Source organism: Pocillopora damicornis, chromosome 4 (assembly GCF_964200805.1).
Source record: "Pocillopora damicornis chromosome 4, jaPocDami1.2, whole genome shotgun sequence".
In the NCBI taxonomy this organism is placed as follows: Eukaryota; Metazoa; Cnidaria; class Anthozoa; order Scleractinia; family Pocilloporidae; genus Pocillopora; species Pocillopora damicornis.
The window spans coordinates 2,491,890-2,519,687 of record NC_142673.1 but is presented as its reverse complement, the minus strand read 5'-3'; the positions used below and the strand labels follow the sequence as shown (position 1 = coordinate 2,519,687).

Here is a 27,798-nt window from a genome sequence, read left to right as displayed (position 1 = left end):
GGTGGTGAGAAACCAACGGGTTGTCTTCTGTTTTTGCCGGTACAGTACCACTTGGGCCCGCTTTCGAACATTTGCCTTCGAAAAGATTTAGGACACCTATGACGGATTTTTTTACACTTTTGTCTGATTAGGGACACTTGTGTCCGGTGGGATTGTACCGTCTGCTTCTAGAACCGTAACCCCCTGAAATCTCAGACATGCGTAGATTACATTACTTTGTAACACTGCCTGATAAAAGGAACGCGGGCTCATGCCGAGGGTTGTTTACATCAAAGTTGCAGATTTGTGTTAATTAATTGCCGGCCGACTCGCTGACGAGAACTCCTGATGGCTCGTAAAAGACCTCACGGCAGCCAGTTTTCTGGTAAAAATCAGCCACCAGCCAAAAAGAAGCTGAGAAAACATGAAGATTATTTTGAAAAAGTTGAAAAAAAAAGCGTTGCGGTGCAAGTTTGCAACTTTTTAAGTGAAGAAAAAATCGATCGACTCAAGAGAGAGTGCAAGAGTTTGAGGTCTGAAAACGCCAATTTAAAAGGAACAGTCAAAACCTTACGACGCAGTATAGGTAAGTGATATTATTTCAGGAGGGAATGGAAATGCAGACTTGCAAATGTCTAAGAATAATACCGCAGATTGCCTGAGCCACGAACTACGGTGAATGATTTTCATTCCCATTCTGAATTCTCGGCGGTTTTAACTTACGCGATCGCTAATGACACTATTTTAAGAGGATTTTAATCATAAACCGATAATACTCCCACCGAACAGAAGCAAAAAAAAAAACTCGAAAATAAAGACAAAGTAGTCGATAAGGCTGCATGGTCAGTATTTTCAGGCTTTTTCTTGCTTAACTATTTGGAGCGGCGATTAACGCAAGGGAGGTAGTACGCGCACTCAAAAGCGAAAAAATTAAACTGCGGACTAGATTCCCTCTAAAGGTTCGTACCTAAGAAAAGAAATGTACAGAGAAGTTAATTTTTTCGGTCAGCAGATCATAAGGACGCGTATCTTTGAGTGTCACACAGTATCGAGAGTTTTACGAGTGAAGTTTTGAGGCTTGTGTTAGAAGTTTTTATCAACATGAACAAAATTATCTGCGCACGGACCACCGTGGAAACACAATAGTTTCAATTATTCAACCTTGCAATTGTGATAACAATGTTTTTGCCAAATGTAAACTACACATTCCAAATATACCTGGTCGATAAGATTTCTGGCAGGACATTTTTACTTTGTATTCTGTTTCAATACTCTATCATGTGAAATCAGTTACATATAACTAATTTTTATTGTGTCACCTTTTCATAATTTCAGTATTTGTAAAAGGAAGGAACATCCAATTGAAAAAGGACGTGTTGAGGCTTCAAACTCAACTTAAAAAGTGTCAAAAAAATCTGACGTCTACTGAAAAAAAGGAAAAACAAGTCAGACACAAGCTAAGGGGGACAAGATCTGCTTCCTCAAAGCTAAAACAGACATTACAGGGCAACAGTGAAATTGCCAAAAAGGGGTATTCCCTTGTGGAGACATTTGCCCATGGTCACAATGGACACAACCAAAGGACCTTGATGTTTATGGCTTGTGTCAGATACATGCAACATGCATCTTTGTTATCATATCAAAAGACACCTGTAGCATTACATCTGATTTTCAATATTTTGTTCAATTGTAGCCCCCCAAAAAACTTCATTGTCTCCCCAACTACACTTTCTGACTGGAATGTTCTCCTAGGTGAAGCCGACAAACTAATTTTACGCAAGCGCTTTTCAAATTCCAAGTATGATTTTCATCTCTGGAGTGATGACTCCCACAAAGGAGGAGAGGAGAGGCATATAGTGGGTGTTCACACCTGGTGTCCCTTAGAGAGCAAGCCAAGAGCTTATGTCCTTGCAAACAGTTTAACAGCAAGTGGGTCTGGAAAACACCAGTCTGATGTAGATTACCACGTTGTAAAAAATGAATATGATATTACCAATGTTTCAGGGTTGGTTGGGGACAATGCCTCTACCCAAAAGGGAAAAGTAAACGGTCTTTTAGCTAACAATGCCAGAAGTTTTGGAAAAGAGATGTTTTTTGTAGGATGCTACCCACATGTACTAAACATTATGCTGAGAAGAATGTGCCAGGCCGGGTTTGGGGCCAAGGGTGACATGAGCAACCCCCATGTTTTACAATTACTCTATAAAATATCTTGGCTCCATCATGAGCGTCCAAGCCAATACAAAGTTATGTATGTTTCTCTTGGTATTCTAAGTAAAGAGCCACCCCTTCCCCAGACATTCATAGACACAAGGTGGACATATTATCATGAAACTCTCCAGTGGTATCTCAAGTATGGAAAAGCTTGTTTACAGCTCGCTGAGTGTCTCCTTGAAAGATTGCCAAAATCAGATAGCCACCATACTATTTGGCAAGATGTCATTAAGCTGAGCTCCAGTCCTATGATTCAAGTTGAAATCAAGTTTTTGTTTGAATTCCTCGATAAGTTTATCATCCCATCTCTGAATACATCCCAAGCTAGTGATGCAGAACTTGGATTCTCCAGTGGTTACCTAGCAAGGTTATGGCCAGCAACTGTTCTGAAGCACCATGAAACTTTAAGTAAAATGTTGATGTCTCCTGCAGAATATTTTCCTTTAACATCACAACAGGTGAAGATGTCATTGAAGGACCCAGCAGCTATCAACCATTTTCAGAAACAAGTGCAGAGGCCAATGTTACAAGAAACAATTAAAGTAATCAAAGATCATGGAGCAGAGTGGTTAACTTTTCCCAAGTTGTTTGGAATGGGAGCTGATCAGAGATACCAAAGTCCTTTCTGGCATTCAGTTTTAAAGCTTCTTGAAATTCCAGTCAGATCTGAAAATCAACAAGAAAAGTCAGTGAACAATTTCTTTCATGTACATGGACAGAACATTCTAACATTGGTGTCTAAGGATAGAGTTGGATTGATTAAATGGGCCACTCTTTGGAAATTGATGGAACCACAATTGCTCAGTGAGATCAAAGAAATTGCTTCATCACCACACAGCTCACTCATAAGTAAAGAAGCCACTCCAAACCTGTTTGAGTTCTATGCCAAGCACATTTTCAGTCTTCCAGTTAACAATGTTCTTGCTGAAAGACAGTTCAACCTCTCTCAACTGTATCTTAATGATAACATGTCAGAGTTATCAAAACAGGCCTCCATCACATTTGTTGAAAATATTCTGCATAGCGGAAAAACCAACACCAGGACCACAGAAGCAGCATGTGAAGTTCACGAAGAAAGAATGAAAGAATATACCCAAATGCTCACCACAGACGTTTTGCAAGAGGCAAGAAAGAACCTAAACAAGATTAGAGAAAACTGCACACATGGGCCACTTACTGCAAAGGATGTTTACCCTAGAGCTTGGGTAGAAAAGAAAGTAAACAATAACTTACCAGAGACAATTCAGTCACTAAAAGCAGATGGTCGCAAGCTTAAACTTCAATGGAAGGCTTCTGCCAAGGGAACATCTGCACTGGAGGGACAGAGGTCATTCAACCCAACAGTAATTGAGGGAGTTACCTGTACACCTGATGGACAAGTTCCAAGACTCATGCAGCTAGCGGCACTAAAGGTGTGGAACTATGGGGAGGAGCTACCAATTTATGATCTACCAAGAGAATGCCAGTTGTGTCTACAAAATCTTCCAAATGTCTTCCAGCCTCCAACTACTCATCTTTCCACATCCCACATGTCTGAACATGTTACACTGTTGCCTGCACATGAAGAATAGAGTATTCATGAGGGGTGGCTCAGTAATTTTTAAATGTTTTAGATTTGTACATATAAGAATTGATTTCACCGACCACACTGCATGAAATAAATATATCTCAGCATGTATGCATTTTTACACACAGAGATGCATCTAATAATTGATTAATGTTTCAACACAACATGTTAGAATTAACCTGGTAAAAGCATGTTGTATATGCCATGTTTACTAAGTAAAGTGAACATAGCTTAATATCTTAGTATATGTACATGTAGCATGTTAGCTTTTTGGTTTACAATATTGCAACTGGTTTTACAGGGTAAAAGTGAAGTGCATGGTGCCAAAGTTGAGACATGCATGTACAATCATGTTGTATTGGATCTTGAATTAAATGAATTGAATATTACATTCAAAATGAACAGTAGGTGTATGAAGCTATGATGTATCTGATTTTAAATTGTTATGTATGACTGTAGCTTTGTAGAATATTGAACAAACACTGAATTGCTCTCACTAAATTTCAGCAGTTTAAGAACATAATAAATGTAATACTTAACTACATGTAGATTATATCATTATACTGTTGCACATGTACAACTTAACATATCACTAGCAGTATGTAACAGAATAAGGAAAGACAGGATAATAAACTTGGCACATTTTTAACAGATCCAGTGTTCCACTCTAATTTATTATTCTGTGTAAAAGATAAGTAATACCATTCTGACCCGTAATTAATCCTCTCTCCCCTTTAAACGTTTTTCTTCTAAAATTAAATATATCTACATCAATGGAATTTTTCTTACATATACCTGACTTGTAATGACCAGTTCAACAACCAAACTTTACCTGGACCTATACTAATTATTGAATATGCAGTGTGGTCGAAAAAGAATCAGTGTATTGCTCAATCCTCTACATTCAAAGTGCCCAAAAGAAATGAGCATTAATTTGACAATCGATACCAGTCAAACATCATCTCCGTAATCCGTAGTAAGTACCAACGAGTACCCGAGAAGTGATTGATAAATTGTTCTTGGCTCCTGTTGACGATAAAACCGGAGTTCACTCTCGATCTCGAGTGGGCGATATTGAAAGTAGGCTAATTGACCCTTTATCACCAACACACCCCAAGATAGGGGTCAAGATAACTAATTTATATTCTTACCTCGTGCATTGTGCGCTTGCTGTAATTTCGAGCTGCTCTGAGTACATTACATCAGTCGATATATTTCACTCCTCCATGGTATCTTGAGCGCGCGTCAAAAAAATGTGAATAACTTTCAAACGAAAAACGATGGACTCCAAAACTCAGTTTGCCTTGAAAACACGATGCCCACTCCTAAACTTGTCCGTTTCGAAATTCCAAATAATAAACACCACGCGCAATGAACGACAAAACAGTACGAAAAATTAGAATTTCTACCACTTAGTCGATGAAAAGGAAAAAAATAAAACGGTAGAATCTTCAACTTCGTCGCAGTCTTCCCGGTTTATGTGTTAAACTACCTGAGACTTCGTGTTAAGACAAGATATTCAACGGTAAAGTTTTAAGAGTGTTGAGGAGAGAAGTAAACATAGGAAAGGGCCTATTCTGCGCATGTCTGAAATTTTCCTTAGCTCACGTGCATACGCTGTTCCGTGAGGCCTAAGTCAGTATCTTTTACTTTCTGGTGTTTTTTTAATTTTGGACGATTATTCCCGATTTTCAATGATTAGCCCCTCCCAATGGGGCGACGGCTTTTACGGCTAACGGTTGATTCCTTTTACGACTGTTGATAAAATAAATATTTTTACAATTAACTTTGCTATGACTTACGGTTAAAATCTTCGCCTAACGGCTAATTTTTTGCCGAACTCCATTCCAAAATGCCGACCGTCATTGCTGGTCAGCGTCTTTACAATAAAAACAAAATGGCCGTCCTAGTTGCAGGTGCGCGCGAAAAGTGTGTTTACCTGGAAACTAACTATTAATTGGAGGCAAAAATGTAATTTAGTCGTTGGTGCCCCTAGCTCTTCTTTAATTTGCTAACCATGTAGTTGGTGAATGTTGGAGAAAATAATTTGTAAATTTGATTAAGAATGGTGAAAAAATCGACCAGGCAGATCAGAACGTGCAAACTTCAGTTGCAAAATCAAATTTGCAAGCACTATGACAAGTAGCTTGAGCCTTTATGAGTGTCTTCAACAAGTCTCTTTACAGAAGTATCATGGTAAATTTTTACAGCGTGGTATTGTTGATGTTGGTGGGATGCTTTCCCTTACAATGCAGGATTATCCATCTTTGGGTATTTCGTCCATGGCGGACCGTCAGAATCTGTTTTACTTGATACAATCAATAAAGACATTGCAACCACAACCGCAACCGCAACCAAATGAGAGACAACTGCGCAGTAGAGGGAGAAAAGATGGCTTGCTACCGCTTGATGGAGCCGCAATGAAGGAAAAAGGTATTTGAAGTATTAGGGGACAATCCTTGTTGCTTGGCCATGCTGGGAGAAAATCAAAATACCTAATGCATGTTTTAAAGAGACTTGGAGGGGGAGGGGGGGATACTTCCTAGCAATAAGCTAACAGGGATGTGACATGGAATGGGGTTCCATTTTCACGACTGGATTGAGCACAATGGGGTTTCATTTTTAATACAGTTATTAGAATGCTATCACACATTTTCAGGACTTTCAGGGTATATGGTGAATAGTAAATTGTTCTTAACATTTCTTTTAGGATTATATAATTAAAAGGCTTTTAAGGTATATGGATAAAATGAAAGTGACTCAGTCTTACAAAAATGACACTGGCTAAGATGAGGTTTATAATTGGCCACAGAATGGACTTTAATGGGGTAGAGGTTCGGAGAGGCCAGCGGCACAAACATGGCAAATATTGACCCAAGTACCTCCTCTCCCCTAGGCCAGATCTTGGACCCATGTAGAATTAACTTGTAACAAAGATTTAGACTATTTTCCTCATAGCACTCTTAAGTTCAGTTCTTTAGAATAGAAGTTTAATTCTTTCTGAAAGATTCATATCTCTTCATAGAAGAATTTATCAGTTCATGTCTTCATCCCTAGAGGAGAATTATAATTCTGAGGAGAGGAAACCTGGTTCTAAGGAAAGAACTTTGGGTCTTCCCCCAAGGTTAAGAACTCTTATGAGAAGAAACTCATGTGTCTGATTCCTGTCAGAAGAATACTAATTTTTACCCACAGAGATTCTTGACAAGAATCAGTTATTTAGGTATTCTGAGAAGAAACACAGTTGTTAAACTTTTGATACCCCCTGCATTTCATTGGGTCACCTCTGTCAACAGTCTATTGAGTCTAGCAGTATAACTAGCAGGTCCCACTTTTTTGATGGGTGGATAATGCAATCCAACAGATAAATATTGGTAAACTGTTTTTGGCTGTCCACTGGATAGAAATTTATCCGTTTGAGAGCATTATCTACCGTTTTAACAACCAGGGCCAGGTTAATGTCTCTCATATTTAGCAGCTGTGTCTCTTGATCACTTACTTGCATGAATGAAGAAAAAAACCCATTAACATTAAGTGACTTGCTATAGCTATTAACTTCTACCAGCCACAATGTTTCTGTGATTTTTTAAATTATTATAATCATAGATAAAAAGGTAGGTGCAAAAAGACCAAGGGAAGCCACAGAGAAGAGTCCTGTGGCTGTCAAGATAAAAACAAAAACAGAGCCAAAGACCTCAGAAACTGCAAAGCTGTCTTCTCTCCCCAGGTATTGTCAAGTAATGTTTCCATATTTATCATCAGATTTGACCTTATCTCTCCACAGTCCAAAAGCTAATAATAATAATAATAATAATAGTGCTTTAATTTTTTACAATCAACTGCTAAAACCTTTTAACCCTTTAACTCCAAAGATCTCATTAGTAATTCTCCTTACTGTCTACCGTACAGTTCTTGTGATGTTGGTTTGAAGAATTTGGTATTGGATCAATTAATAATCCCTTAATTGACAATATTTATCTTTTTTCTCATTACATGTCTGCATGATATTGTATCAATATTGTAAGGAGAAATTCTGTCTTGGTCACTCATGTGAGTTAAAGGGTTAAACCCTAAAAGTGACTAGCATCTTATTTCTCCTTACAGCAATACTGCTGAATCATTCATTAAGATCACTAGATCAAAAGAGGAAGTGTGGTGGCCTCATGGTTAGTGCGCTCAACTCAAAAGGAAACTGGAGTTAAGCGCCAGCCCCATGGGCCACCTGGGCCTGTATAAAGGCTTTACTTTACTTAAAAGTTTTGAGTGTTAAACAAATTCTCCTTGTCGGTACCAAAGGAAATATATAGATAATAGTATGGAGAATGTGGATACTGATGTTTGGTTGTAAAAGGTTAAAATTGGGTTTTCTTTATTAACTATTCCTCCTCACCTCAGATCAGCAGAACATGCTGTGAACACACCTGGATTTTACAATTATGGTGTTCCTAGCTATAATCCTAAACAGTCTCCAAACAAACGGCACCGTTTAACATCAGAACATGGCTTATCTAGGATTCAAGTCTGTGTTCGCAAACGACCTCTGAGCCAGGATGAATTGGAAAGTAGTGAGGACGATGTTGTTACAGTTATTTCAAGCAATACAGTTGAACTGAGTGCTCCAAAAGTTTCTGTGGATTTAACAAAATATACTCAAAAGGTTTGTGATTTCTGATAATAAATATTTCTTGCTTGTCATAATGTATGCCAAGTACAAAATTTCTGGGCTAGGAAATCTGTATTTGATAAGTCTTTTATTAATTCATAGTATCAGTTTGTGTTTGATGAAGCCTTTGGTGAAGGTTGCAGTAACAAAGAAATTTATGAGAGAACTGCAAAACCACTTATCAAGACCGTTTTCAACAGGTATTTAAAGTTTTTTGCACTATGATGTAGATGGACCATTAGACTCAGTGAAAAAAAACACCTTAACCCTTTAAAACATGAGATTAAATTAACCAGCATCTAATCCTTACAGTAATACTGTTGAATCATTAAATAAGATCATGAGAATAAAGGAAATGATTGCCAACTTAAGAAACTTTGATTGTTAAACAAATTCTCCTTGTCGGTACTAAAGGAAATGTGTAGAGAAGAGTGTGAAGAGTATTTATACTGATGGTGTAAAGGGTTAATTTTTTTTAATAATTGTTGTTTACTAGGGGCAAGGCCACATGCTTTGCATATGGCTGCACTGGGAGTGGAAAGACGTACACAATGCTTGGGAATAATGAGGTACAAGGAATCTATGTGCTGGCAGCCAGTGAAATCTTTTCTATCTTGCATAATGGAACATATGGCAGTGGAATGGGTCTGTGGATCAGCTTCTATGAGATTTACTGTGGCCAGTTGTTTGACCTTCTGAATGAGAGATCAAGGTAAATCTAATTTTAGCTAAAGATTCAAAGACAAACCATTTTTAACAATATGTAATGGTATTGCAAGTACTCCACACTGATTAAACAATTCAAGGCAGTGACTTCAATGGAATCACTGGCAGGATCTTGGCCTGCAAGAAGTGAATATTATTGGATATGAACAATTAAGGAGAAATTAACAATGGTGTAAGCTTGTAGTGGCTGTTTGTCAACTTGATTCCTGAGTGAATTTGAATCGGAATGTTTTTGTGGAAGGAGGAAAAGAGGGCAAGGTAGAAGAACAAGATTTAGTAACAAACTAAGCTCGTAGTGTCTGAGAATCTAGCCCAAACCGAAATGTTAGATGAGAATGTATGCCAACCACTGCCCCATTCCTGCTTGCACTCTGTCTGTGAATTCTGAATTGCAGTCTCAAATGTACTTGTTCATCTTTCTATCACAGGTTATTTGCCAGAGAAGATAGTAACCATCAGGTCTGCATCACTGGATTAACGCAGCAGTGTGTTCACAATGTAGAGGAACTCATGGAGGTATTCATATATGTGGGCAGGCATTCAGAAGGAGAAAAGTCCCAGTGAATAGTCCCTTTGACCAACCAGCCTTCCATTACAAGCTCTCAAAATTGTATGGCAGAGTCTATATTCCTTCAAGTTGTGGTTATCTCTTCCTATGAAATGCTCAAGGGAATCGTTACAAGGATGTTTCTGGTTGACTTTGCCAAGCTCTAAGCCCTTCTGCTAATGTGATGTTCCTCAGTAATAAACTAGTCTGTCGAGTTTTCTTGTCTTAAATTTTTATATTTTGAACAACATGAAGTTTCTACAGTAACTGCTCTTTTATCCTTAAAACATAGATCTGATTTTATGGCTTGCATCTGATCTGTCTTTTGTCACCAACAGGTGATAGAATATGGTGGAAGTATCAGGAGCACTGGAGCTACAGGTGTAAATGCTGACTCATCACGTTCCCATGCAATCCTGCAACTAGAGGTAAAGGCCATAGGTACTCAAGAACTCATTGGAAGGTAAATGTTATGATTTGTTTTTGGTCATCTGAATTAATACTTTGTTATTACTAGGTAAATACTAGATAAAGGTTAAAATGACTGTTTTTCAACTCAAGTTTTTAGAAGGAAAATGTTAGTGTATTTTACTAAGTTTACGTCTTTGGAAATAAGTCAGAAACATGATTTTCAATTCAAAAGAACAAGCCAGGAAAATTTGCATAGTGTACCACATAAATCTGAGAGAAGCTCTTTTGAAAGGTTCAGTTATAATTTATATGAATTTTTAAATTTTGATTCACAGATTTTCATTTATTGATTTGGCTGGAAGTGAGCGTGCTGCAGATGTGACTGACACAGACAAACAGACTCGTGTAGAAGGAGCTGAAATTAACCAGAGCCTCCTAGCCGTATGTTAAAGGCTATATTGGTTTGATAGTTTGAAAGTGTAGTTGTTAAATGTTTGGAAGAGGGTATCACCATTTACTTTTCACCTATTTCAGACACTTGTGAATCAAATGTCAGGCTTTTCACCATGCGGCAACAATCAGAAGTTCTCTAAGTTTTTTTAAGGGATAGTATCACAAAAAAATTCTCCTACAGTCTGCAATGATGTACTATTTTCAATAAAACATGTCTGCAATTTAATGTGCATGCAACCTTAAGTATGTGACTTTTTCACCACATACTGATGCAATACTTCCTGTGTAAATTAATGTTTATTTTTTACCTAAAGGTAAATTTTAAAATATTGAATCAAATCTCCTTATTACTATTAAAATAGCAATATTCTATTTTGCTTAGTTGAAGGAATGCATACGAGCACTTGACCTGGACTCTAAACACACACCATTTCGCCAAAGCAAGCTTACACGAGTACGTATAAACTGGGAAGATGTTTGATTTAAACTGTAATTTTGGGAGGCGTATCGATCCAATCAAACTGACTACCCAAAGCATTTGAGTTAGCTTTTTCACAATGTTGGACATCTTATAAACATTACCAAGACTGATGAAACATCGATGGCAGCCTTAAGAAAGCAACTACTTTATTTTGATATTTGGTCCAACAAGCCTATTTCTCTGAATCTTTAATGCTATCTTAAAGTTTATATTCAAGTCTGAGGATACTATTGAATTATATTTTACTAATTTAATCTACTAATCAATCTAGTGGTATACTAATTAGTTTACTGTACTGCTTTTAATTAGCACTGTATCTTGGCTGCTCTCTTTAATTTCATTTGAGAATTGGTGTCACATGATTGCTTGTTCTGATTCATTGATTCATCAAATCAACTTGTGGTTTGGATTTTTTTTCTGCATAATTCTATTAATTTCCTTAACTGTAGTTGTAACCTTGAATTGTGTAATATCTAGATCTTAAATATTTCTTACATTTGCAATCTATGATTTCCACATGTACAGTTACATTTTCTAACTTGTAATTGTAGATGGGTGGCCAAAATATCACAATTAGCTCTCTAGTTTAATTTTCAAGCTCCCTGACCACTGTATAATTTTAGTGTCAATGAGAGAAATAAATGAAAAAATAATCACTTGGATAAAGAAATTCCTTTAAACTTCCATGATGTATTTTAAAGTGTTTACAGTGAATATTTTTATTTATTATGACATTTTTACAAATCGAAAGGTTTTGAAGGATTCATTTGTTGGAAACTGCCAAACATGTATGATTGCCAATATTTCACCCACCAAGTCCTGTAGTGAGAACACCCTTAATACTCTCAGATATGCTGACAGGTAAGACTGGTTATTTCCCTCAGTTGATAAATTTGTTTGTTTAATGTTCCAAATTGCTGGAAGAAAAAAATTAAAATAATAACTCTTTTAAGTTCCTTGCTGCAGGAATAAATGTGGTCGAACAATGCAGTTTCTTAATAGATGTACAATATTTCATTAGATCTGTACAAGGAAAAGATATTTAAATTTGTCAAATAATTATCTACATGATTTGCATGTTCAGGGTGAAGGAATTAAAAAAGGACACACATGGTTCTTTCAACATTCGCCCTCAGACTGTGCTTACAACTTCCACTGGGACAGACAGGATAATGTCTTCCAATGGGACAAGTGAAAGGTTACCCAAAATGGATGTTGAACCTCAGGTATGTCAGTGTCATTGATACAGGTGGTATATTTGAAATTTAAATATACCAACTATCGCAACAATCTCCATGTTTTTGCAGTCAATTCAGTTAATATTCTTTGGTCATAATTTGCAATAAAACGCTTTGTGGAAACTGTCCTTTAATACTCCTTACTGTTTTATCCATCTCAATAATTTAATTTCAGGTTTTTTAGCTTTTTAGCATGCTCTTTTGTAGCATTTTCCTCAATGGTAAATGTCTTGAAAGATATTTCAATGTGTATTTGCTTGTCTTCAGCCTGCAAAAAGAGGTGATACTTTAGCCCAAGGCTCCCCAAGAAAGCTTAGAGCAGCAGAATTTAAACAAATTGACATTTTACGGCCAAAGACTTCATCTACAACAACACCATCCCCTAGAAATAAAGATTCAGTGGTGAGAGTGAACCACAGAAAAATTGCCAGTGGACATGGCATGGCTGCAACTGCCAAGGAGAGGCTTGTGAGGAATGAACCATCTCCCGTGCTGCGGCCACATACTTCTCCAGAAAGAGCCACAGTGAAGGATCAATCAGCAAAAATCAGACCACATCTGTCAAGAGCCAAGTCAAGAGCCTCAAGTTCAAAAGGAAAGTCTTGCAGCGACACACAGATCAGGTCTAACTGCTTAAAAGAAATCTCTGAAGAAAAACTTGAAGATGTTGGTATGGAAAGAGATAAAGAACAGAACATACCAGACATACTGGTTATTAAAGAGTCAAGATTGGGATTTGATAACACAGAGGAAGCTTGGTCATCTCCCTCTGGTAGCCAGAGTGTTAGAATGGGTGAAACCACCGTCAGATCATTTGATGCTAACATTCATGAAAAAGAGTCTTCCCCACCTTTCAGAAATGATCGCTATAGCAGTGGAATCAAAATCAGACTCGCAAAGCTCTTTAGTAAGGAAAATGTATGTAGTGATGAAGGCAAAATAATTGAACCTCAGAAAAAACAGGTCCAAGGAAATGCTCCTTACCTTCCTCTGGAAATCAATGACAATGATTCAAGGTACTCATGACTACCAAGACTTTTTAGTAAATTTGATGTGCATGAGTATGTAATTTTCCAGATTACATATTAAAAGGATTATTTGTTCACATTTATTTAAGTGCTTCAGGGCTTTTTAATTTCACTAAAAATGAAATTGGGTTGCAGATTCTGCTACAGTTTGTGATAATGAGAACTTGATATTTACCAACTGAAGGTACTACAGAAGGATTTCTTTGTTGGTCACATGACAGACTTAATTGCTCTCTGTCTGGCTACACCTTGTGACAGACCAACTGACTGGCTGACTTGCTGACTGGCCTTAAGTCTGGTAATGTCACTCACTGACAGATTTTGGCTAAGTGATAGAGTGATAGACTTGCTGACTGGCTTGCACATGAACAGACCAATTCAATAAAAGTATTTAAGACACATATTAATCAAACATGCTTTATCAATCTTTGACTACTTCTAACTTATTTACTAGTTAAGAGAAGTCAAAAGCATGAAGTTTATTCCGTATCCTAATGTTTACTTTTTTAGGGTTGAGGTCAAACAAAATGGATTTTGTTTGAGCCTTGATCAAGAACAGCTTGTAGAATCTCATCACACACAACTTGCCATGGTTACTAGGCTGTGCCATGAAGAAATGGTGCTTTTGAAACAAATTAACAGTGGAACAAAGGTATCTAAATTTTATGCTGATACTTTAATAAATATTTTTTTGAAGTATCTTTTGAGTATAAAAAAAGAGCTCCTGTTTAGCACACTTTCATACTCAGTTTGCTTCCGCATACATTTGAAATGCTGTGGCAAGTCTGTCTCATTTTGTATTCACCTCAGATGTACGGATTTAAATCATGATGTGACAACCACATTTGCCAATATTTGTTGGGAAATAAGGTTGGCTGGTTACATGTCACCTCATGCAGCATTATGTTCCATTGTTATTGTTTGGTTGTCAACCAATGTTCCCTTGGCAATCAGCTAATTGTGGGTATGGGCATCATCCCTGATGACTATTTCAGTCCTGTGTGAATCACCTCTTTTTACGGGGGAGCATTGTGTATTTTAAGGGGATGCATAACCTGTCAAGGTTTTCAACTGGAAGAGATTAGCAACTCTGCAATCAATATACAACTTGATAACTAATGGGACAAACAGTAGGAGTTAACAATTATTGTACTTCACCAAAATGAGGAACTGCAATCTTTAAAAAATATTTTCCCTTTTAATGTAGAATTTTAAAGACTATGCAACCCAGCTGAATGAAATTCTTAAGAGGAAGGTTGCTTCTATTGAAGACCTAAGAGAGAAGGTGTCTACTTGCCTTACTGAATGACTGCAGGATTGAAAGCAATAAGAGCAGGATTGGAGAAAAATTGCTGTTTGAAAATGACATAGAGTGATACTGTAATGTTTTATTACAATTTTAGTTACTTTGAAACTCAAAAAACTGTGAACACTTTCACTGGTCAATAGTCTACCTACTGACCAATCAAAGTTAAGCATAGGACAACTGAGCAAACCTCAAAATAACAGACTTATTGACTAAGGCCCTAATTGGCCTTTTCCTTAAAACAAAGTAACATCCTGCGAACATTTTCAGTTTCAGAGTAAAGAAATGCATTTTAAGTGTTTATCTTGATGTTTAGTTGTGAATAGAGAAGTCGTAAAAATAAATTATTGTACCTCAAAAGAAATTAATTTCAGTCTTGACTTAAGGATATTTTGGCAATGTATCTTCAAATGAAGCTTCCCTGCATTTTCGAACCAATTCAGTTGATAACATTGTTTACCCTCTTTGGAAACAATTCCATTTTGAGTGATTGAGAAGTGAAATTGTGGAATTACGCACATAATTTTTAGAGGAGCTGTAATTAAGCAGTAAAGAAGCTATGCATTTTCAGTAGGTATCAATGTAAAAGTCCGTCATATTTCGTATTTCTTGGTCCACAACACGCAGAGCTTCCCCAGTCGTATCATGCAACAATTCGCACGCTTTTTCAATGGCCAACCATTTAAAATCCTGATGTTCGTCAGAAAGCTTTATTCCAACATCATAATCTTTCACTTCAGCAGGCCAGTAAATGACAGTCTTGGGTTTCCCCCGAACCTCGTAATTCAGAGTTTTTTGTATGTTTTCCATCACGTTTAAACTAGCTTCCTTCAACCCTGATTCTTCCTCGGTTTCACGTAGAGCCGTCTGCATATCCGATTCTCCTGGGTCGACGTGACCCTTCGGAGGTGTCCAGTGATGTCTTCCATAAGATGTCTGTAGAAGGAGATACTCAAAAGGGCCTTTAAAATTCCTTCGTCGGAAAACGATTAGGCCAGCTGCACGCAATTCGGGAACCGCCATTTTTTATGTGCAGAAGTCACTTCATATATGGTCCCACAGTATGTGCCCATACACATTGCGTGCTGCTGTTGTGGTAACCTTGGATACAGAATCTTAACTTAGAAAATTTTACCTTTCCTTTCTTATGTTTTCTTCAAATTTTAAGTCCAAGGAAATAGTATTACCTTTAAAAAACTTTTCATTACGAAATCTAGGAGCTTTCCGGCCGGGGTTTATTGTCTTTAATAATTATTTCGTTATTGTTTATTCACACCTTGCGTCACAATAGCATTCTTTAAAATTAAAATAAGTCACCGCTCGGTCGCCATATTTATTTACTTTATATTTTGTAAACTTTGTAGGTCGGCAACCTTTAAACAAGGGCCTTCTTGAACAATTCGTTAACTTCTGGCTTTCTTCCGAAAAATAAGCGGTATCCTTGTTTCTGGCTAAGTGTGTCAATAATGTCAGCCGTGGGGCCGGGCGGACTTAATAGTTTTTAAGTTAAGTAGTTCTCGTGCCTTTGTTTCTAATGTGCTTATGTTAAGAGCCTGACAACTCTTTGAAAGATCGTTGGGTTCAGATCTAACGAGGGAAGGTCAGGAAACAGCAAGGGACAAGTCTGATGCCAAAAAATCGTTCAAGTGAATCAATTGAGATGGAGATTACAATATTATTTGATCAGTGAGTGGCTCTCTTAATTTGACGAAAGCGGAATCATTCGTAAGGAACTGACCCTTAAGAGTGTTGAACATTGGTTGCGAAATTACTTCGATTGATATGTAAAAATGGGGGTGACAGATTCAAAAGAGAGACAAGCTGACTCTGAGGAAAACTCGACATCGAGAGATAGTGAAATACAACCTACACTTCTTCCTCTGGGCAGACTCGTTCGAGTTCATTTAGCACCAAAGTTTTACACTTCGGAAGAGAGAGGCTTTACAAGAAGCTACTGTTTGCTAGTCACTTTACAAAGAGAGGTGAATGCATACAAAGCTAGTGTCCAACATGAACGAGATCTAACGGCAAATGTTGAGTTTCACGAGAGAAGACGAAGTCTCCGAGAGGGTTCTCTGTTTTTCGGTCGCGAAGTGCTGTCTCTAAGACGAGCAAACTCAGTTACTATAAACTCCATAAACGGATCGGATATCGAAGTGAAGCAAGTCACTGTGGAAGAAAATGATTCTCTCAGAATTGTGGGTGTTTTCAAGAAGGATTTGAGAAGCACCGTTGACTTAGAAAGCTGCGATACATTTGACCTTATACTATGTCCAAGCAGTAGAATAAGGAGTGACTGCTCCGACTGGTTTCTGCTGGGGACAATGTATACAAAACGTGCAAACTCTAAACATGCAAGGCATTGGCGAGCCGCAGTGAGGGCTGATTACACCTGACCGGTTGCCAGATAAATAATCTATTTGCAATATGATACTAATTCTATCAACTCAGAAATTACCTTCATTTTCTGGGTAAGTGCCATTCAAAGGTCTGCTCACTCTTAAAAACAAACATGACCTCTTTAATTCGTCTAGTTTAGTTCGCAATTTATTACCAAATGATACATTCCAATTGATACAAATGATACATTACAATTTTGAGATTACGTACCAAGTTCATTCTTTTTTCCTTAATCGAAAGGATTCCTTGCGAGACTTCGACAAATCGAGGGTATACGACCACAAAATTAAAACAACGGTTTTAACGTAAATATGAGTAAAACATCGAAAAAATTAACCATTCATTCCGCATGAGTCGTTCAAAAGAATACCTTTCAGTTTTCCAAAAATATTCAGAAAATTTTGCATTAAATGTCCACTGATTGGTTTCGAATGTGCCAAACACAATCTATGTTTTCTTCTTAATCCTCTTAAAAGTTGTACCCGAGATGGTTGGAATTTTAATGCATATCGTATTCAGAAAATTTTGCATTAAATAATGTCCACTGATTGTTTTCGAATGTGCCAAACACAATCTATGTTTTCTTATTAATCCTCTTAAAAGTTGTACCCGAGATAGTTAGAATTTCAATGCATATCGTTTTCAAAATAGTAATGATACCAGAATAATCATCATATCATTAGAGTGTGCTAACTCTTTTAATTACTACTTCATTAAAGCAATTTGTTTGTTCGAGGGCAAACAAAAATTCTAAAGAATGCCTTTAACCTCGACTCGAGACAATATAAACTATTTTTTTCTGAAAAAAACAAAGCCGTGGAACTTACTTGCCATCTGATAATCCAGGCTGATTTTCTGTTGTAAGGAGGGAAACGAATATGTTACAAGATCTCAGATAGGATAATTTTAAAGTAAGCTTTTCTTTAGTTTTAAGCATAAAACGACAGAAATGAAAAAATAAATTTATTGATAAGTTATACGCAAACGCAGAAATAAAGTAACAATGCCCTAACAGAGGTAGAATTTCTATAATTTATTGCTAAATTTGAAGGGCTAGACATGAACTAGCCCTTGTCGATAAGTGCTGTAGCCCACAACTCAGACGAAGGTTCCGTGGGGGTTACACACCCGTCGGGGATACGAGACGCCCCTGGGAACATCTCGGGTACCAAGAACGCATCCCACTGCCGCCTAGGGAAGAGAAATGAACAAAGCCGATGATAAGTTAAACTTCAATTTTCCTGGGAAAACAGAGTATTTTGAGATAACAACAGGACCAAGTTCAAATTTACGCTTCTACGAACGCGTGCATGTGAATATTTCAAGTATTTCAGTGAATTGTTCAAATGAACCCAAGAGTAATATTTATTCGTGTTGAATCATCTCTCAGGAGAGAGTAGTCCTAAGAACGACCACTGCGAGTGCTGATAGTAATGACCAACGTTTTGATAACCTTAGCAGAAGATGATGATTCCTAACCCTTGACGCTTTCTTAGATCTTAACGAAAGCCTCCGTGCCTCTCGAAAAGTGATCGAAGGCGTAATGATTACCGGATAATAAAGGGGATAAGTTTTTCAAGAAACTTTGGTGCTGCGTCGGTGAGGGAGAGTAACGAGATAATTTTTTTTTTCATCAGCTGAGTTGATAATGTAAATTGGTCACCGTAAAGAGTTCCCAAAGCTGATTTTTCGAGTGTTAGCCCTTCGTCAAACAGCATACCTTATTTGTAGTAAGGATTGAAGATCACTCTCAGCTTGACTGTAGTAGCTGTGGAACCAGTCCATTGGATCTGACAAACCTAAAGATTCTGAGAAGAAAATGAAAGAAGCTTACTGTTACAATTTTTTCAATATGTAATTCAGCTGCAATAGCATGATCACTTACAGCTGGCAGAGCTCTAGCAGTTTCTCCAAAATTTTAGTGTCTCAAATTTGAAGTTCTTTCAAAGTACGTACATCAACGTGTGCTACGTGCATTAGCATTTCAGTTCGCTGTGCTTTTTGATTGTTCAAGAAAACTAACGTTAACCAGTCGGATGGAACCAGCAAGTGCATCACTCGCGTTTCCCCGCGCTTCAGCGGATCGTTGAGATACTTTTTCAACGCTTGATCTGATTTGGTATACAGACAATGAAAACGCATGCGTATTCGCAAGTCTAAGCGTTCTAAAGTGTGTTGCAGTCTTCTTTAAGCGAAGGGATACAGATGACTGTACCTTGCTTTTTTCTTTGCATTTCTCGTCGCTCCTTCTCCTTCTCCTCCTCCTCTTCAGCCAACATGACCTGTAAAGTCTTTTCTTCAGCTTCGTACAGTTCTTTTCTTCTCACCATGACGTCCTCAAGCCACTTCACTCTCTCGTCAAACCTTCTGTTCTGTTCCTCTGTGGGTTTGAGGTAAACCCCTACAATAACGAGAAAATAAACAAATTAACACTTTAACTCCCAAAAGTGATAAACATGTAACTTCTCTCTAAAATATCCATAAATGCATTTCTTGAATTTATTATCTTTAGTGTATTTATATTAGTTCATAGGTGATCTGTTTTAATAAGGGGTTTCAAACTCCTTTGCAGATAATCCTTTGGCCTTTTTGACCATAGATTGTAATAAATAAATAAATAAAATACTCAAATTTATCAGGTAGAAGTTGTTAAATTCATCTAATCACAAAATTTTTGTACCTTGTTTACAAGAAAAGGTGTTACTACAGTTTCATTTTTTTCGATGAAAAAATAAGTGAATGTTTTTAAAGCTTGGGTACCTTTGACTTCAGCCTCTTGTTTTCTAGCTTCTCTAAGTTTTCTCAAAGCTCTCAAAAGATCAACAGCTTTGGTTGCTTCAGTTTGTTTCTGTTTCACCTCTCCTAATACTCCTCCAGCTTCATGCTTCATTGATTCAGCCTGTTTACATACAACAACAAAAAAAAATTAGGAAATTGTAAACAACTGACCCCACTAAAAAAAACTAGAGTTCTACATGAAAACCTCAAAAGTGGTCCTATAAAATTTAACCTCTGTGCTGTACGTTTTCACAAAACTCACTTTCCACCAAACAACTCACCCTGATTGGAGTGGAAGATAAATGAAGCCATAGGAATAAAATTTGATTTCAAATTTTACCCAGACAGAGGTTTCAATAACTTTTCCCATGAGAGGCTACCAATGGTGTCATAGATCACTGTGCCATAGAGGGGGGATGGGAGGTTCTCGGCCTCTGAAGCATGCTCTCCCAAGAAAAGAAATAAAATCTCAAAACAAGGAAAAGCAACTTCCAGCAATCTGGGCATGTGCTCATAAGCTAAACAGACAGTGGTAAGAGGTGTTAGAGGAGGCAACAGATTGCTTGTATTATTAAAGCCCTGACCAGAGTAGTGTAAGTGAGGCTTAAGACCTGACTGAAACTAAAATTACCCTTCTCTTTGCTTCATCCTTTGCTACAATCTGCGACCTCCACTCATCAATTTTCTTATGGAGCTTCTTTTTTCTCTCTTCTGATTCCTGCTTCTGCAAATAATCTTCTTCTCTTCTTCTTCTCTGCCATTCCTTAAGAAACATAAAGTTAAATTCTTTCAACCATATCATTTTAGCAAAATTTAAAGACTGTCTGACCCTTTAACTCCCATGATTGACCATGACAGACTTTCTCCTTATAATACTGAGCAGAAAAGTGATCATTTCAAAAAAGAAAAATTTAAATTAGGGGATTATAAGTTCATCCAATACCAAATTCTCAGCATGAACATCATAAGAATTGTATGAAAGACAGTAAGGAGAATTACTAAAGAGATCTGAGGGTGAAAGGGTTAATCAATCACTATTTCACTAATACCTAAAAAAATCAATTATCAAGTATGAAATAATAGTACAACTGTAATTACAAATGAAAGCCAAACATCAACTGCTAGTCAATCCTGACCATTAATCTGTTATAAACAGTTCAATCATTTTGTTGTTAGCACTACATTTGCTATAAAACCTGCTCATGTGATATCATGCAAAAAAATTCCCAGAACTCACCCTTTTCTTTTTCCTTTTCAGAACTTGTTCCTCCAGCTTTTTCATTTCTTTGGGAGACGAAAAGTAAGCTTGGATTTGCTCAATCCTTGCCTAAAAGAAAAAAAAAAAAACAGAGGTGTTTAAAAAGTGTAAAGGGTGAAAAAGTCTCCAATATGGGTAGGACTGGTTTTGTTTGAACATTTGAAAAGGAGCATAGATCTGGTATAAACATTTACTGACCTTTAGGACTTGAGCCTTCTCTAGTTCCTGATCCCATTCAAGTTCATTTTGACTTAAGGCAAGTTCAGCTAATTTGTCCCTTTGAAGAGACAACTCAGATATCAGCTGCAACCATTCTACCAACAGATCTTTTGCTGTATGTAACTGTTGAATAATCAGCATTTGTATTAGAGCTAAAAGCTACTCTAACTGAATTGTCACTGGAATGTTCTGGAAAAAAACACAAAATGGTCTAACTTGGATCAATTAAAAATCGGAAATACTTTGAAAGGCCTATTTGTAAGACCATAGATAGACAAAAGGGGTGGGAGGGGGGGGAAGGGAAAGGAGATGTGAGAGAAGGAAGGAGATGTGAGAGAAGGAAGGAGATATAATTATCTTGTGCCATGTAGGTCAAACATATTAATTGAATAAAGGGGGTAAGTTTCTAAAGAAACTGTGGTGCTGCATCGGTGGGAGAGTATAGCAGGTAATTTAGTCTTAACAACTGAGTTGAATTGTTCACTCTGACGAAGGGCTAATGCTTGAAACATCAGCTTTTTTACCCTTTACGGTGGCTAATTTACGTTTTCAACTCAGTTATACACTATTAATTGTAGACTTTTGTCTTTTTTCATTGCACACAAAAGCAAAGGTAAAAATGCAGGTTAAGCCACAATATAAATACCCTTCAGGCACAGCAATGATGAAGATATGTACTTTACCTTCAAGTTACTCTTTATTGTCTGTTGTTTGTCCTGTTTACTAATTCCTCTTTCTTTTAAAAATGTATTTATTCTGTCCTGGCTTGAGAATTCTTGGACCCTGTCAAGAGGTTGATGGGCTGGAAGCACAGGTGCTGCCAAGTGCAATGAAGGGACTCTGTTTGGTAATGATGGAGGTGCTGTTAGGTGCATTGCTGGGTTGCTGTTTGGTACTGATGGAGGAAATTGGATAGGTGCTAGCACATGTGACCCAGAAATGGGCTGTGGAAATGGTCCTGGCAATGATTCAGTAAAGGAATTGAAAGAAGAATTTTCATATAGCATTGAAACTTTGCTTGCAGCTGGTAATGGATTGAGGTTTGAAATTTGCCGAGCTCCAGGAGAGAAAGATGAGGAATTATGCGCTATATTATTGTTCATATTAGTCTGAGAACTTCTTGGATGAAGCTGTATTTGCCCATGGCCAGAGAAAGGTTCATAATGAGAGTTAGGGCTTGAATTTTGTACATGCCGTTGTTTGTCGGTGGTAAACTGGCCGGCCGCAAAGGGATGTCGCTGCATCTCCGACATATTCACAGCCATTGGTTGCTTTCCTTGTCGCAGAGTGCCGTGATTTTGCTGGAACGGAGGCTTTGGAAATCTCTGCACATTGTGGTAAGCCATGTTGTGACTCGGATTCGCTGGTAGTTTCTGTGAAACATGTCCATGCACTGAATTGCTTGTAGACGGATGCGATTGTGGGAAAAATTGATTTTGAGGTAGACCCAGACGATTTGTGCATGAATAAGAAATTTCATTGGTGAATGGCGCTGGAATGCGAATATTTTGAGGTGGAAAGTTTGATGGCGGAAAGCGTGAGCCGTCCGCCATGTTGGATTTCATTGACAAGCCAGGTTACATAGCTAAGGGTGGTTACTAGTCTGAAGAAAACAAAGATGGCGCCTACCTGTTGCACTGAACTTGGTGAAAAGTACTTCTGCTTTCTAAATCAGGCGTTTATTTCAGATCCCGAAATGTAAGTTAGTTAATTTTTTATTTTTATCATCCTTTGCACCTCAACATCTTGATTTAGAACCTTAGTTCTTCGTTTCATGACTAATTTTCTTGTGCTTCCATGTTACGGAATTAAAATTTAATTCGATTGTAGGAGGGTCGTGTTTTTGATTAAAGAACACGAAAAGTCCTTTTTTTTTACCTTCTTTTGGTTTTTAAGGAAAGCTGGTGAGATTAATCTGATAAAATATTTGCACAAATTTTGCTGAGTAGGCTTATTACTCAGCAGATTTAAGAAATAAGTAGCTATGTTTTGAAATTAAGTCCCTAAAAGTTAGACAATTTTCCAATTTCTTCCTCCGTTTTAATTGTAGGGAATTTTATGGCAATCAATATTAACTCAATTTTGAATTTGAAACATATTTGTTATATGAGCGTTGTCATGTTTTAACAATAGTTTATTTTGGTTTTCAAACAAGTACTTGTTATGTTTTTCAGTGATGAAGTCGATGTGATACCTTGTTTTGACTGCTGTGGGAAGCAAAATAAGGAAACAGAAGATTTCATCATTCTAGTAAACCATAAACTTGGTATTAAATCGTGTTGCTTGAGGCCTCTTTTCTTGTTTGCCTATAAAATGCTCTTGAAGAGATGTAGAGAGAGGGAGAAGGATTGTAGTCTTTCAGGTATCTGTTTTTTTTTTTTCTCAAAAGCATTTCAAATTTTTTTATGGTTTAGCACTCAAGTCAGATTAATTCATAGCTATGTTTTTTCATTTGAATTTCCAGTGACAGAGACTGTTCAACTTAGTAGAGCTGTTTTGTTAGTGAATGCTGAATGTTACACAGTGTGGAATATAAGGTAATGAGGGATGATATGGGATAAGGGTGCATCAGTGGTATGGAATGCAACCTGTTTCAAGTGCTTGTGTTTCTTAAGCCTGATTTCTATACACTGCTACATCTGAACCCATTTCCTGTAGCATAAAGCCTAAAGTAAGAATGAGAACTAGGAAACTCTGGGATGGAGGGAGGAGGGTAACCTTAGATGGGCTAGTATCCTTGTATACAAGAAGAGTGGAAATGTACCTGTCCAAAAAAATAGAGATAAGCACCAACATGGGCTTGTGGACATGCATTAAGACTTAACCCTGCCTTGACTTGGATAGATTGCTAATCCATTGCAATTAACCTCCTCCAGTAATCAATCAGGTTTGTCTTACAGTTCGTTGATACCTACTTGGGTAGATGGGGAAGTGCTACATGTCTTTCCCAAGAACACAACACTATTACCCTGGACAAGGGTTTAGACCAGGCCCTCTTGAATGTTTACTGTTCTACTCTTAACCTTTTAACTCCCAAGATCTCATTTGTAATTCTCCTTACTATCTGTGATATAATTCTTGTGATGTTAGTTCAGAGAATTTGGTACTTGATCAACTAATAATCCCCAAATTGATATTGTTCTTTATTCCCATTGTTTGTCTGCTTGATATTGTATTGATATTGTAAGGAGAAATTCTGTCTTGGTCACTCGTGGGAGTTAAAGGGTTAAGGGAGACCATTAGTTAGAGAATTTCTCTGAAGTCACAGCTTAAAAAAACATTTTTAAACAGAAGAGTACTTAGAAGAATGCATGATTTGGGATAATGGGATTTACTGATTTAACACCAAATTCTCTCTACTTTAACCAGAAAGGAACTGATATCTGCAGGAGTTTTAAGTCTGGAAGATGACATCAAGTGTTCAGCTCTTGTTCTTTCAAAACACCCCAGGAGTGCTGAAACATTTACTCACAGGTACCAAATAAGCAATATTAATAATTTATTATTAATCACTCTTCTAGGGCAAAGTCACATACATTGCCAAGCAAATTGTGAAAAGTCTCCATATTAGCCATGTGACCCCTTAAGAGGAGCTAGCATTTAATTTTCCTCACAATATCACCCCTGAATTAAACATTAAGGTCATGAGGATGAAGGAAATGATCATTAAGTTTGATTGTCTATCAAATTCTCCTTGTCAGCACCTAAGGAAATGTATAGAGAACAGTATAGAGAATGTGCATACTGATGTAAGGGTGTCATGGATTAAGTAGTCTGATGGCAATTTGTTGGATTTGTAAGCAAAGAGAAAGATAATCTTGATATGATCAACTTACATTTGTGAAGAGAATGGGGTCTGTGACTGTGGATGTTTTGTTTCTTGATCCCCAAAGGAGATGGACAATAGAACAGCTTGAGAAACTTAAAGGCCAGGATGAATTTGTTCATCGTTGTTTGAGAGGTGAACTTGCCATATCTCTACGAGCTGCTGAGAGCTATGCTGATAACTACACTGCATGGAGTCACAGATCATGGCTGGTGGAAAGATTCATGAAAGACAGGAAAAAAGTAGGTTTCTAGTCCAAGAAATGACTATATTATATCCTAATAAGAATTGTGCTTTTTTGTGCTCTGTCATGTTGAATTCTTGGCTAAAATAGTCACAAGAGATCAGGGATGTTAGGGGGTTTAGCAAACAAAAAAGCAACCATATATTTGGGCATCATATTTAGATTAAAAAGAAATGAATATTTTTTTGTCCTAAATGTGCAACTTTGTCTTTGTAGAGATTATTTTGTGAACTTCAAGTCATGAGAAAGTGGACAGAAAGGCATATATCAGATAACTGCGGCTTCCATCACAGACAAGTGTTACTGAAATACCTCAAGAATGTATGGTAAGTAAGCTGTTGTAATATCTAATGAAACTGCTTTGTTTGAACAATTACCACAAAAGTGATAATAAAAAAGTTTTAAATATTTTACTCATTTGCAATGGTTTTGTTACTATGTCCCAATAGCATCCCTTTTTTGGTTTTCCCTAAGTGAAATGTTCAGTTCTTGGTAGTCAACAGTCCACACTTTTTTCAATCTATTTGTCACAAGTAATTGAAAGGATTTTGTGGTGTGTTGTTAACAGATGTCATTTATTTTCTGCAGTTCACACAGTGAAGTTTTGCATTTGCTGCTGTCAGAATTGGAATTTACCAGTGATCTCATTTTAACCTTCCCAGGGCATGAGGTCATTTGGTATCACAGGTACAAATAACAAACCTAAATAGTACTTTACTCCCATAATTTCCCTGAGAAACTAACTGACCTCTTGTGAGACTCAGACTTAGAAGGATGTTTAGATGGCAAGTGTAATTGTTAATTATTTTCTATAGCAAGAGTAAAAAACTATGACTTCAGTGCTATAAGGTGCACTCTGACTAATGAATTAATTAAAAATACATCTATCTTCTGTTTTTATTCTAAAAATATTGCCTGTTCACCTTAGCTCCTCTCTAAACATCTGGATTGTAATGCTTTTCATAACTTAATTATTAATGTTTTTGGAGGGTGTCGGGTTTGTTGTGGTTGTTGTTTTTTAGTCCTGTCTGGCAATGCTATCCTCTAACCTAATCTGCTATGACTATAGAGCAAATAAAATATAATTAGTTTTCCATGCTCAGGGATAACCCAGCTAATATCTGTTAAATGTCAAATGGCATGATTGTAATGAGGCTTTGTTCATTTTTCAGGAGATTTGTTTATTATTTTTGGAATAAATTCTGTACCCCTGGTACCTCTCTGGGTACACTGCAAGAGATATCAGGTTCTTCAAAGTTTGGTGATAACAATTCCTTAGAAAATTGTAACAGAATGTCAAGAAGATCTTCTCCATCAACCATTCCTTCACTATTTGATTTAGCAAGTAGCTCGTTCAACTTGTTAAGAGAGTTGAAATCTGGATTTAATTCATGGACTTCTGTTTCTAAAGAGTTGACAAATGATGACATGTTGGTGCCTCTGTCAGCCCCCTCTGAGTTGAGGTTTTGTAATGATGTAGTTATTAGATGCCAAAGTGTGGAGGGTGAGATACAAAGGAGATTTGCATCAAATTATAAAAAATGGTTACTGCTGCAAAGTAAATGTTCATCTGATGGCTGCAATGTAGAAGTGTCAAGCGCTGGAGAAGCAGCTACAGAGAGCTGACAGGGGATATTTGGTTGGGTTCCTCTGGCCACTTCTTCATCAAAAGTGGAATCATTTCTAGTGCAGAGTTAATAATGCTTTCAACATGTGGCATCTGTTTGTAGTTAACTCAGGATAAGTGCTTAGCAGCCAAGCCAAGCCGTACGCATGAAGATGGCCAAGTGGGTTTTTTAGAGTATTGTATGTCTGTAAAGCAGAAGTGATGGAATTAAAACTGCCGATGGGCTTTTTTTTCTCTTCGAAAGTGGATTGGATTGTCGTTCATAGACTTCAGCAAAAAGTGACAACAAATCCATTACCGGTATAAGGACCAGTAGAACGTAGGAATCGCTCGGCGTTGCTTGAGTATAATGCAATGAATTACTGAAGTTATTTACTTAAAATACTAGGTTTTATCTTTTGAAAAGAAAAGCAAAAGTTTCGCAAGAGGAATGATAAAAGACTGTCATCAACCTTTTGACCAGTAATAGTGATTGGCTTCTAGTTTCTCCATACGTTATCACCTTGAATCAACTATAAAGGTCATGAGAGTTAAAGAAATGATCATCAACCAAAAAAGTTCTTGATTGTTAAACAAATTCTCCTTGTCAGCACCTTAGGAAATGTATTGAGAACAGTATGGAGAATATACATGGTGATGTTAGGTTGCAAAGGGTTAAATTGTCTCAGTAGAAACATGAAGTATAGGATGTGTAATTTTCAAAGTTATAACAATGACTTTCATCGGTTTGTTAGAGATCGTATCCCCTCGTTGAGCGGAGAAACTCATTAAATGATTTCTATCAAGCCATTATGATTGAAAATGTTATTGATTTGAAATGTTGAAAAATTCAC

At 37.1% G+C, this 27,798-nt stretch overlaps 6 protein-coding genes across 6 annotated transcripts; 4 read left to right on the top strand and 2 right to left on the bottom strand.

Moving 5' to 3' along the window:
• The first annotated feature begins 231 nt into the window (after positions 1-231).
• Positions 232-3,779, top strand: LOC149046465 (uncharacterized). Its single transcript, XM_089203425.1, has one exon. It carries the CDS (start codon positions 1,569-1,571, stop codon positions 3,762-3,764), a length of 2,196 nt encoding a protein of 731 aa, XP_089059551.1. The 5' UTR covers positions 232-1,568; the 3' UTR covers positions 3,765-3,779.
• A 1,863-nt stretch (positions 3,780-5,642) lies between these two features.
• On the top strand, positions 5,643-14,977 carry LOC113672946 (kinesin-like protein KIF24). The gene is made up of 14 exons (XM_089203424.1): positions 5,643-6,193; positions 7,367-7,487; positions 8,156-8,417; positions 8,526-8,623; positions 8,920-9,135; positions 9,578-9,665; positions 10,035-10,159; positions 10,443-10,548; positions 10,943-11,014; positions 11,793-11,902; positions 12,126-12,267; positions 12,547-13,295; positions 13,818-13,959; positions 14,515-14,977. The coding sequence occupies exons 1-14, from the start codon at positions 5,896-5,898 to the stop codon at positions 14,614-14,616; spliced, it is 2,631 nt and encodes an 876-aa protein (XP_089059550.1). The 5' UTR covers positions 5,643-5,895; the 3' UTR covers positions 14,617-14,977.
• LOC113672949 (bis(5'-nucleosyl)-tetraphosphatase [asymmetrical]) lies at positions 14,486-15,636 on the bottom strand. The gene has a single exon (XM_027189291.2). The coding sequence runs from the start codon at positions 15,634-15,636 to the stop codon at positions 15,181-15,183; it is 456 nt and encodes a 151-aa protein (XP_027045092.1). The 3' UTR covers positions 14,486-15,180.
• Positions 15,637-15,934: 298 nt separating this feature from the next.
• On the top strand, positions 15,935-18,025 carry LOC113672948 (uncharacterized). Its single transcript, XM_027189290.2, has one exon. The coding sequence runs from the start codon at positions 16,404-16,406 to the stop codon at positions 17,007-17,009; it is 606 nt and encodes a 201-aa protein (XP_027045091.2). The 5' UTR covers positions 15,935-16,403; the 3' UTR covers positions 17,010-18,025.
• On the bottom strand, positions 17,967-22,967 carry LOC113672947 (uncharacterized). The gene is made up of 8 exons (XM_027189289.2): positions 21,952-22,967; positions 21,248-21,391; positions 21,029-21,118; positions 20,423-20,554; positions 19,774-19,912; positions 19,229-19,414; positions 18,734-18,821; positions 17,967-18,204 (listed from the first exon to the last, which is right to left on the bottom strand). The coding sequence occupies exons 1-8, from the start codon at positions 22,831-22,833 to the stop codon at positions 18,078-18,080; spliced, it is 1,788 nt and encodes a 595-aa protein (XP_027045090.2). The 5' UTR covers positions 22,834-22,967; the 3' UTR covers positions 17,967-18,077.
• On the top strand, positions 22,874-27,755 carry LOC113681237 (protein prenyltransferase alpha subunit repeat-containing protein 1-like). Its single transcript, XM_089203421.1, has 8 exons — positions 22,874-22,966; positions 23,443-23,630; positions 23,733-23,805; positions 24,638-24,742; positions 25,162-25,336; positions 25,555-25,664; positions 25,927-26,025; positions 26,511-27,755. The coding sequence occupies exons 1-8, from the start codon at positions 22,887-22,889 to the stop codon at positions 26,962-26,964; spliced, it is 1,284 nt and encodes a 427-aa protein (XP_089059547.1). The 5' UTR covers positions 22,874-22,886; the 3' UTR covers positions 26,965-27,755.
• The last annotated feature ends 43 nt before the right edge of the window (positions 27,756-27,798 follow it).

Coding starts and splice junctions, on each gene's coding strand:
- LOC113672946 (XM_089203424.1), top strand. CDS start 5,896: ATGACAAGTAGCTTGAGCCTTTATGAGTGTCTTCAACAAGTCTCTTTA. Junction 6,194..7,366: donor AGCCGCAATGAAGGAAAAAG/GTATTTGAAGTA, acceptor TTATAATCATAG/ATAAAAAGGTAGGTGCAAAA. Junction 8,418..8,525: donor TAACAAAATATACTCAAAAG/GTTTGTGATTTC, acceptor ATTAATTCATAG/TATCAGTTTGTGTTTGATGA.
- LOC113672948 (XM_027189290.2), top strand. CDS start 16,404: ATGGGGGTGACAGATTCAAAAGAGAGACAAGCTGACTCTGAGGAAAAC.
- LOC113672947 (XM_027189289.2), bottom strand. CDS start 22,833: ATGAAATCCAACATGGCGGACGGCTCACGCTTTCCGCCATCAAACTTT. Junction 21,119..21,247: donor AGAAGGCTCAAGTCCTAAAG/GTCAGTAAATGT, acceptor TTTTTCTTTTAG/GCAAGGATTGAGCAAATCCA. Junction 19,415..19,773: donor ACAAGAGGCTGAAGTCAAAG/GTACCCAAGCTT, acceptor TCGTTATTGTAG/GGGTTTACCTCAAACCCACA.
- LOC113681237 (XM_089203421.1), top strand. CDS start 22,887: ATGGCGCCTACCTGTTGCACTGAACTTGGTGAAAAGTACTTCTGCTTT. Junction 23,631..23,732: donor GAAGGATTGTAGTCTTTCAG/GTATCTGTTTTT, acceptor TTGAATTTCCAG/TGACAGAGACTGTTCAACTT. Junction 26,026..26,510: donor GAGGTCATTTGGTATCACAG/GTACAAATAACA, acceptor TTCATTTTTCAG/GAGATTTGTTTATTATTTTT.
- LOC113672949 (XM_027189291.2), bottom strand. CDS start 15,636: ATGGCGGTTCCCGAATTGCGTGCAGCTGGCCTAATCGTTTTCCGACGA.
- LOC149046465 (XM_089203425.1), top strand. CDS start 1,569: ATGTTTATGGCTTGTGTCAGATACATGCAACATGCATCTTTGTTATCA.